The 10788-nt window shown below is 40.5% G+C and overlaps 1 protein-coding gene and 1 long non-coding RNA gene across 5 annotated transcripts; one reads left to right on the plus strand and one right to left on the minus strand.

Moving 5' to 3' along the window:
* The first annotated feature begins 1080 nt into the window (after positions 1-1080).
* LOC110771158 (heme oxygenase-like, multi-helical) lies at positions 1081-6440 on the plus strand. Of its 4 annotated transcripts, none has more exons than XM_021975418.2 (4): positions 1081-1297; positions 1470-1690; positions 2886-3264; positions 6179-6440. In XM_021975418.2, exons 1-3 carry the CDS (start codon positions 1142-1144, stop codon positions 3250-3252), a joined length of 744 nt encoding a protein of 247 aa, XP_021831110.2. In that variant the 5' UTR covers positions 1081-1141; the 3' UTR covers positions 3253-3264; positions 6179-6440. The 4 variants fall into 4 exon arrangements, with proteins under 4 accessions (XP_021831110.2, XP_021831111.2, XP_021831112.2 ...); XM_021975419.2 differs by having other exon boundaries at positions 6239-6440; XM_021975420.2 differs by having other exon boundaries at positions 6242-6440.
* LOC148297253 (uncharacterized) lies at positions 3800-5883 on the minus strand. Its single transcript, XR_015833032.1, has 2 exons — positions 5602-5883; positions 3800-4187 (listed from the first exon to the last, which is right to left on the minus strand). It is a non-coding gene; the product is annotated as an uncharacterized LOC148297253 (long non-coding RNA).
* Positions 6441-10788: the final 4348 nt, after the last annotated feature.

The raw sequence follows: 10788 nt of genomic DNA on the forward strand, positions 1-10788 counted from the left end.
CCTAATCCCACCTCCTTTGACAATAATGACACTTGAAACTAACATTTCCTCCAGCTTGATTGAGCATTAGAGCACTCTGGAATTTCATTAATGTGAGCATTGGCTCTCATTAATGTGAGGCTTGTGACAAGGTCCTCGTAGTTAGAGCACTTTGGAATTTCATTAATCAGGTCACATTCCTCCATATAGGCCTGTAAGTCGTGTGCACTCTGATCATTAGGGTTTGCTACAGCATATGCTTGATCCTTGAGGAAAGCTAACTGTGCTTGTAAGTTGACCACCTGAAAAGTTCAAACCAAAAGCATATACTCATCATTTACTTCAACATACAATCTGAACATACAAAGGGTACTAAATGATTAACCTGCTGTTTGAGAGCAATAATATGTGAAACACAGCCATATATGGGATCTTGAAGCCTGGCTACAGCTTCATGCCATATTGTCGTTGCGGCCTCACATCGATCGCTCAACGGAAGGTGAGCTAAAAGATTCGACACATTGCTTGCGCCAAAAACCTTGTGGATGACAGAAAAATGGGTAGCTCCCTCTTCATAGGAGAAATAAGGCTCAAAAATACACCCTATCACACATTTTCTTCTTAAGAACTTGCAGGCTCCACAGGGAGAACGAGAACTAGCCATGGTTTTGATGATCTTTTTTGTTGGTGATTATTGCTGGCTAATCTCCTAGAGAAAGAGGAAGAGCGACTCAGTAGGGGAAGGGAAGGAGAAAATTAAAAAATATCAGTCACAGTGGAAGGGAATAATTGAGGGAAAGCGAATAATTGAAGGCATCCAAAGCGAATAATTGAAGGCATCCAAAGCGAATAATTGAGTATATTTGAAGCGAAGTTTAGGCCCATTTCGGCCCGGCCCGTTGGGCTTAGCCCGGCCCGGCCCGATGGGCTATTTCAAGCCCGACTCATGGGCTGGGCTTGGGCTTTGAATTTTCTAAAAAAGCCCAGCCCGACCCGGCCCGATATTTTCTCTCTCCTCTTTAAAGCCCGGCCCGGCCCGGCCCAAGCCCATTAAATTTGGGCCGGGCTAGCCCGGCCCGGCCCATTGACGAGCCCTACTCACTGGAACGGTCAAACAGAGAGAGCACGCAAGGAAAGGGGAGAGAGATCGAAGCCGCAGAAAATGGATGGGAAGTCGAAGCCTGGGGTGCCGTATGATGGGATGACCGACACGTGGGTGAAGAAGCACCGTCTGATCTACATAGGAGCCACCCGACACCCTTTTATCCTCAGCATTCGTGATGGCACCGTCGATCTTTCCGCCTTCAAACGATGGCTGGTAAGCAAGCCGCACGCATTAAACGTGGTTAATTTAATTACGACGTAACGGTGTCGTTTCATTTTTCCAATTTCTCCGAACAGCGTTTAGAAATTGCAATTAGTTTATTTTATTTTATTTTGTTTTGTTTTGTTTTTGTAATTTAATTTTAAAATGCTTGGTGTGGCTGCAGGGGCAAGACTACATATTTGTTAGGGCGTTTGTGCCTTTTGTAGCGAGTGTGCTAATAAAGGCTTATAAGAAAGGTGATGAGAGTAGTGGTGATACGGAAGTGATATTGAGTGGTTTGGGTTCTCTGAATGATGAGATTGCATGGTTCAAGCAAGAGGCTTCCAAATGGGGTGTTGACCTCTCTCAAGTTGCCCCTGAAAAACCAACACAAGATTACTGCGGGTAATTAACTACCATCTTCTTTTAATTAAACTCAAAATTACTTGCTCAGCATTTAGCAAGCAGTCATTAATTAGTAAGGTGTCTTATGTCAATACCCTTCTCTCTAAATTAATCTAATTTAAAGTAGTTTAGATTATCGTTTGTATTCAAAAACTATGTTGGGTTTAGGCCATGGTGAGTATTTATATGTACCAAGTAGTCCTCCTTCCCTGGTCCATTATGGCATGCAAGATTTTCTCAATTTTGTTTTCTCCAATTTTATTTTCTATAAGTTTGTTCACCAAATGATGTGACATGTGAAAGGGGAATGAAGTTGAGTGGGTAAGGAAGGAACAAACAAATGTGTTGTTATACATATCTGGTTAGTACTAGAAATGTCCTACCAGAACTGTCCTACCAGAAATAGCCCACCAAGAATGGCTTACCAGATATTGCCTAGCCAATATGGCCTACCTGAAATGTCTTACCCATTTCAATATTGCCTAGCCAATATGGCTTACCCAAAATGTCCTACCCGTTTCAATATTGCCTAAACCAAGATGGCCTAGCCGAAATGTCATACCCGAACAATATGTCATACCCGAGCAATATGTGCTAGCCAACTCCTACTGCCTCAGCCATGTGCAGACCACCACGCACACCTTTGATAACAGATCACCACGTGCGTCCTGACATTTCACCAGGCCACTACCCCCTGTCTCCTGACAGCCCATGCCTTCCCCACGTGCTCAGCCCATACTCCACTGAGGATGACCCATGCCTTCCCCACGTGCCCAGCTCATTCTCCATTGAGGCTGACCTATGCCTTTGCCACTTGCCCATTAAACAACGGCAAGTGGCCCTCCTCTCCTGCCTATATAAAGGAAGAGACCCCTCTCCAGCAAGGGCTCCAACTCTCCTCTCCATGCGCATATCCGGAGACACCCAAGCTCTCCCTCTTCCTCTTGTATTCAGGCTCTCAAGCCTCTCTCTATGTATAATGTAATACTCATTTATAATAAATACCAAGCTCTATAGTGGACGTAGCCCTATTCATGGGTGAACCACTCTAAATCTGTGTAATGTGTGTGATTGACCATATACCCTCTAGGGCCGTGCTAAATCACCCGTTAACAAAATGATACATAGTTGGGATTGAAAATTTAGGATATTTTTTATGTAAATATTAGTATTAATTGGAGTGGTGTTTTTACAGATTTCTAGAGGAATTAATGAGGCCAGAGGTTGATTATACTGTGGCCATGGCAGCCTTTTGGGCCATTGAAGCTGTGTATCAAGAGAGCTTTGCCCATTGCCTGGAAGAGGGGTCCAAAACCCCAATAGAGCTACAAGAGGCTTGCCAGAGATGGGGCAATGATGGGTTTGGTCGCTACTGCTCTTCTCTACGAAACATAGCTGACCGGCAGTTGGAGAAGGCGGCTTCAGGCAGCGTGCCTCTGGTGAAGGTTTCGGAAGATGCAGTGAGCAAAGTTGAAGTAACATTCCTGCGTGTGCTTGAATATGAGGTTGATTTCTGGAACATGAGCTGCGGAACAGATGGACACTCTGCTCCAAAACCCTAAGAGTGGAAGCAGGTGATCAGCTTGCTTTGGTTTGTTTACTTTAATGTTCTGAGACTGAGAGCAGTAAATATTAGGCTACAGTTGCACAAAGCAAACAACTCTTACCTGTGTTTGTGTAAATTAAACTACGCCATAATAAGTCACTGTTTGAGATCTATGCAGCTTTTAAATCCCATTTTAAGGGCTAGTTTGGCATTGCTGTGCTTTTAAAAAAAGTTGCTTCTGCTGTGCTGCGAAAATAATCAGCTGTGAAAAAAAGCAGCTAGGCGTTTGGTAAACCGAATGTGAAAAACTGCTGTGAGTTGTCAAAGTGTTTGGTAAATTTTTTTCAGAAGTGCTTTTAGTATGTATAATGACCGAAAAGGGCATGATGATGAAACTGTTTGTTTTTTTCTTCATTCTTTTTCTACTTTAAAAAAAGAAAACAAACTTCACTACATAAATTTGTTTTCTTTTTTTAATTTACACTTTTTTGTAATAAAAAATTGTAATCTACAATTAGCACACATATATTACCATAAATTATAAATTAATATTGTAACAAAAATAGTTCTAAATATTGTTATATTAATAATAACAATGTGTTTTGAGGGCTTTGTAGAGGGTTAGCATACCAAATATACAAAAATTGTTCAATTTTAACATGCCCAAATAGATCACTACAATATAAAAAAAAGCTAATTAGATGCATTCATTAAATTTGTAGCGATGCTATTTCTCAATGCTTCCATCTCTTGTGTTCCATTGTCATGAAGACTATGAAGTTCTTGTTGCACATCAACATCCTCACCTATCTCTTCACTTAAGATATCATTTGAAGCATCAAAATGTCTATCACGTTGGGCATGCCTCCTTATATAATTATGAAGTGTCATTGTGGTTATTCCATGTAGCTGGAGCTTTTGATGAACTTCCCACATTCTTTCCCATCCTTACTAAAGAAATATGTGTTGAGTATGAGAAATAGATAATAGCAAATAATTGTCGCAATATACATTATACTGAAAGCATAAAAATAGCAAACTTTCCTTTTCGTACAGATATGAATATTCATCTATATTATCCACTATATGGTATATGTTTGAAAATGATAACAACTCCCAAGAAAACTTCCTTAAACCCACTTCTCAATCTCAACAACAGACAAAGAGTCCAAGCATGGAGTTATCCTAATGATTCATGAAAGAAAACCAACAAGAAGACGAATCCACACATGAAAATAAATTGATCACCTTCACAATTGACATAAGAACAAGAACTATATAATTTTCCTAATCTTTAACATATATTACTTGAGGAACTAGCTAGCCTATTCTCACCCGAGGAGACAAAGATAACATAAAGTCTTAGCCAATATTTCCACCAACACAAAAAATATAACTAAAAGGAAGAACTTGAAACCATTACCCAATCAAAATTCTTCTAACACAATAATAAAGTCCACCGACACTAACAAAAAATAATAATAAGGAAGAACTTGAAACTATGACCACTAAAAATTAAAAGCTTTATTTACCAAAAATCTTCTAACACAACAATGGACGACAGCTTAGATGGAATAGCAGTTTCAAAGAATAGGATTTTTTTTTTTCTTTTCATTCTTGAGAAAAGAGAAGCCACCAGATCTGGAGCTAATGGCTTCTTCACTCTTTTCTTGTAGTTCAAAGGAATTATCTTTGAGCTTGAAGACAACAAGGTTAGGACAATGGAAAAATCAACACGGGACTTGACTTGGGCTATATATATATATATATGATTGCAAACCATCAATATCAGTGAGATTCTAGTTCTACTACCCAACCCGCAGCCCAAATATAAGTCTCTGCTCAACCACTTCACCGTAGAGGCTTATGAGTAACAGCGGCAACAACCAAATTACATTGAAGAATCACTGAAGAATAACAATAGCAAAAATACACTAAAGTGATGAAATCCATTAATTATTTGATTACTTTTGTTCTTGAGATTTTGGAACCGTACCAAACTACACAATGAGTAATAAATCTATGAACAATGATGGTTGGGTAATCTAGAGAAAAAAAAGCATATAGGACAGATATGTTTCAGAGAAACAGAAACAGAGCGAGAAGTATCTGACCCAAAGGCCAATTGAAAAACCTAGACCAAACTAGGGAGGAACCTTGCCAAAAAGCAAGGAGAGACAAACCCAGTACAAAACTAGGAGCAAAACTCTCTCTCTGTCTCTCTGTCTCTCTATCTCTCCCGTGTCTTCCCCCTAAAGCCCCAAGAACACAAAGCCCCCAATCTCATAGAAACCAAACAAAAAAACCTAATTTCATAACATATATAAACCCAAAAATCATAAATGTAATGGGAAGATGAACTCACTGATGAGTAGCTGATTGTTGTTAGCAATTAACTTCCTTAATTGAGATGGAATTTTGAGATGCAGGGGGAGGAAGAAGAAGAACAGTGAGAAGAGCAGTCTGTGAGAGTGAAGGTCAGAGAGTGTGAAGGTCGCGAGATTATAGAGGGATAAACGTTGTCATTTTGTGAAATATTTAGGGGTATTATTGGAATAATAAAACTTTCATTAATGAGAAAACCGGCTCTTTTTTTAAGCAGCTTTTGAAAGCTGGGTATTGGCGACTTTGAGTTTCTGCTTTTAATGATGGGTGTTTTTAAAATAAGCGTGTTTTTTTGGGTTTACCAAACACCCAACTCATGCCAAATTTTTATTAAAGCTGCTTTTTTAAAAATTTAAACGGGGCCAAACGCCACCTAAGTCAAACATAGTCTAGTGCCAAAGCTTTTGTAAGGTTAGAGCAAGTCTCTTTATTGTACGCATGTCAAACATAGCCAGCAAACTAAATGGAACCCTCCCGTCAGTTGTACGCATGCTTTGTGCCAATATTGCATTACACCAACTGGTTTACTAGTAGTCCTCCTGTATTTCCTTATGCAGGTATTAATCCTCCTGCACCAGTTCCCAATCGATGTTATAATACTTACCCTCATCATGCAGCAGCTTCTGTTCCTGGCCGTCCATTATATGGATTTCATGATCAATATCACTCTCCATCTCCTGCACTCTATGGTTATCTATCAAAGCATGCTCCTACTGTCTATAACTACACAATGTCACAGCGCCCTCCTGAACATGATGCTGTGCCTAAAACGAAGCTCAAGAAGAAAAGCAGGCCTTATAGTCAAATAATAGTCAAATAATATGGTAGAATATTTTCAGATGTATTTCATTCTTCGAAAGGAGGTATTTATAATACAAGGTTACAAATCCTAGTAGGGTCAAACTGGGAAAACAAGGGGAATCCTAATTACATAATATCTATATAAAAGAAAATAAATAAAATAATATCCTAATAGAATAGGATATCTCTCGCTAACACTCCCCCTCAAGTTGGAGCAAAGACGTCACGCATGCTCAACTTGTCAAGCGAGTTGAGAAAGATACTTGTAGAAACAGCTTTCGTAAGAACATCGGCTAACTGGTACTCAGAACGGATGAACGGAAAAGAAACAATCTCTGCATCCAACTTTTCTCTAATGAAATTTCGATCAACTTCCACATGCTTTGTACGATCATGTTGTACAGGGTTATGAGCAATTGCAATCGCAGCCGTATGTCACAATATAAATCCATGGGTTTCTTAGGCCCAAAACCAAGGTCTCTCAACAATCTCCTCAACTATAGTAATTCAGAAACACCATGGGCCATTCTCCGATATTTGGCCTCAGCACTAGACCGAGACACCACCTTTTGTTTCTTGCTCCTCCACGTAACAAGATTGCCACCAACAAACATAAAATACCCAGATGTCGAGCGCCTATCTGTAACTGAACCAGCCCAATCAGCATCTGTTTACCCTTCCACATCTGTATGACCATACTTGGAAAACATTAACCCCTTGCCAGGAGTCCCTTTGAGGTATCTCAAAATACGTGTCACGGCACCCATATGATCTTCACTAGGTGAGTGCATAAACTGACTCACTACACTTACTGCATACGCAATATCAGGACGTGTATGAGCCAAATAAATTAATTTTCCCACAAGCCTTTGATAGCGCTCCTTATCAGTAGGAGCTTGATCATGATACAACCCCAACTTGTGATTCTGTTCACTTGGAGTATCAATAGGTTTACAATCCAACATTCCAGTTTCTGCAAGCAAGTCCAAAACATACTTTCTTTGGGACAGAAAAATACCATGCTTAGATCTGGCAACTTCAATCCCAAGAAAGTATTTCAAGTCACCTAATGATTTCATCTCAAATTCAGATGCAAGATATTTCTGAAGACTCTGTATTTCTACCTGATCATCTCCAGTTACAATCATATCATCAACATAAATTATTAAAGTTGTCAATTTACCTCTGCGACGTTTCAGAAACAAAGTATGATCCGAGTTACTTTGTACATACCCAGATTTCCTCATAGCTGCAGCAAACCTCCCGAACCAAGCTCTTGGAGACTGCTTTAATCCATACAATGATTTCCGTAGCTTGCACACCATACCCTCCTTAGAGGTCACAAGGATACCCGGCAGAGGATCCATGTATATTTCTTCTTTGAGGTCACCATTGAGAAATGCATTCTTGACATCAAATTGTAACAGCGGCCAATCATGATTAGCAGCTAAGGACAAGAGTACGCGTACAGTGTTGAGCTTGGCTACTGGAGCGAAAGTCTCCGTGTAATCCACTTCATAGGTCTGAGTATACCCTTTTGCTACCAATCTTGCCTTGTAACGGTCAATAGAACCATCAGCCTTATGCTTCAAAGTAAACACCCATCTGCACCCAACTGCCTTTTTTCCTTTTGGTAAAGGAACTAACTCTCAAGTAGCATTCTTGTTCAAGGCTTCCATCTCAATATGCATTGCATCTACCCAGTTTTGATTAGATAGAGCATCCTGCAACTTAGTTGGCACACATACACTAGATAATTGACACAAATATTATGCATATGACTTAGATAAACGATGAGTTGACATATAATGGTTAATGAGATATTTGGACTTGGCATGTATATCAGGAGAATATTGTACTTTAGGTTTCCCACGGGTAGTGCGTGGGGGCAATGAATAAGTAGACACATTACTAGAAAGTACCTCATTATCACGAGTTGATTGGGGCAGTGGCAGGGCAGAGGGGGGTCCTGTATCAATTTCATATGTACGAGAGTCGCTAGTATCATTGTTATGTCCTTCTGAGAGAGGCTCGAAAAATTTCAAAATATCACCGGGTGACCGGTCGTGACATTCCTGGCGACCGGTCGCGTCACTCGTATCGTCATTGTCGTCGCTCATTGAGGCAGGCGACCGGTCGTTTCCTATGTGTAACCGGTTGCTTTCAGGCAGATTCGTTAGCGACCGGTCGCTCACTTCTATGCGACCGGTCGTATCCAGGCAGATTTGTTCGCGACCGGTCGTTTCCTCCATTCGACCGGTCGCTTCCTGTTTGCCAGAAATTCCTTCTTCAGGTCCAATATCTTCCATATTTTCTACTCCGAAACTCTTCAATTTACTCCCCATCTCCCCCTGAATTGAAGAGGAGGGGGAAACATAATAAGGTACTTCTTCATGAAAGGTAACATCCAAAGTAATATGTACCTTCTGAGTAGGCGGGTGATAGCACTTATAACCCTTCTGAGTAGTAGAATAGTCAATAAAGATGCAACGGAGAGCACAAGGATCAAGTTTACTCCGTTGATGGGAGTAGACATGAACATAAGCAACACACCCAAACACCTTCGGAGATAACTTAGAGACCGAAACCGGAGGAGTATGGGCACACAACACATCAAGTGGAGTCTTGAAATCAAGAACCCGACTAGGAGTACGGTTAATCAAGTAGGCCGCGGCCAAGACACTATGTCCCCAAAGATGATGGGGAACAGACATATCCAACATAAGAGAGCGGGCAACTTCAAGTAACTGACGATTCTTCCTTTCAGACACGCCATTCTGTTGAGGAGTGAATGGAGTGGTAGTTTGGTGAATGATACCGTGATCACGAAAGAATTGGTTCAAGGTATGATTCACATATTCACCGCCATTATCGGTCCGAAATACTTAAACATGATCATGAAACTGAGTAGACACCATGGCACAAAAATCAGGGAGAATAGAGGCAACATCAAGTTTATTCTTCATCAAATACACCCATGTTAAGCGAGTGCAGTCATCAATAAACGTAACAAACCAACGGAAACCATGAGAAGTCACACGAGCAGGACCCCATACATCAGAATGGACTAACTCAAAAGGCAAAGCAGCTTTATTATTACTTAAGGGAAAAACAGTAAGGTGACTCTTGGCCATTACACAAGTCTCACATTTGAAACTAGACCCATCACAGAAGCGGAATAAAGATGGAAACAGACGCTTAAGGTAGCCAAATGACGGGTGTCCCAAGCGACGATGCCATAACCAAATTTGCTGTTTGTCTTTGACACCGCAACGTTGAACAGTATTAACGACACGATCACGAACTGGTGCAGAAGGTAATATCAAATAATACAACCCCCCTATCCGTTTACCATGCCCAATCACTTCGTGAGTCTTGAGATCCTGAAAAGAGCAATGAGTAGGATAGAAAGTAGCATAAGCATTAAGTGTATCAAGTAAGCGACCAACAGATAACAAGTTACAATGGATATTGGGAACTAATAACGCACGAGACAAGGACAGAGTTGGGGTGAGAGAAATGGTGCCTTCGCCAGTAATTGGAGAGGGCAAACCATTAGCACTAGTTATGTATGGGTCACGGGTTTTACTAGACAACTCATCAAAAAATTTAGCATCATAAGTCATATGATCAGAAGCACCAGTGTCAATTATCCAAGTATTGGAGCTAGTACTTGGAATAGAGTCAGAAACACGCAAATTTGCAGAAGCAGCAGCAGCACCAACAATGGAATTATCACCCATGATTGTAGCAGAAACTCAACAAATCACGCAGAGTATACAACAGAACACAGCACAGACACAAATATGGCAGATGCACGAAGACAACAGAGGCACAAACACAGTAGAGGCAGATGCACGAACACAGTAGAGGCACGAACACGACAGAGCACACATCGGAACACGGCAAAGGCACAGGCACAAGAACCCTAAAAGAAATTAGGGCACACAGTAGAACACGGGTGGGCACAACACACATAGGTCAGCAGAAACCTGGCTCTGATACCAAGTCAAACAATATGGTAGAATATTTTCAGATGTATTTCATTCTTCGAATGGAGGTATTTATAATACAAAGTTACAAACCCTAGTAGGGTCAAACTGGGAAAACAAGTGGAATCCTAATTACATAATATGTATATAAAAGGAAATAAATAAAATAATATCCTAATAGAATAGGATATCTCTCGCTAACACTTATGACACTCACAAGACATCTTATAAAGTGTGCGGCAATCGAGTTAGCTGAAACAAAGGGGATCGTAATGGAGCTTTCAATATTGGTATCAATTATTGTACTTGTCAAGACTTGAGCCCTAGTAATGTTGAGAGGAAGAAGCATGGAAAGTTAATTGGCAACAAGTATG

This window comes from Prunus avium, chromosome 1 (genome assembly GCF_965620075.1).
Source record: "Prunus avium chromosome 1, drPruAviu1.hap1.1, whole genome shotgun sequence".
NCBI lineage: Eukaryota > Viridiplantae > Streptophyta > Magnoliopsida > Rosales > Rosaceae > Prunus > Prunus avium.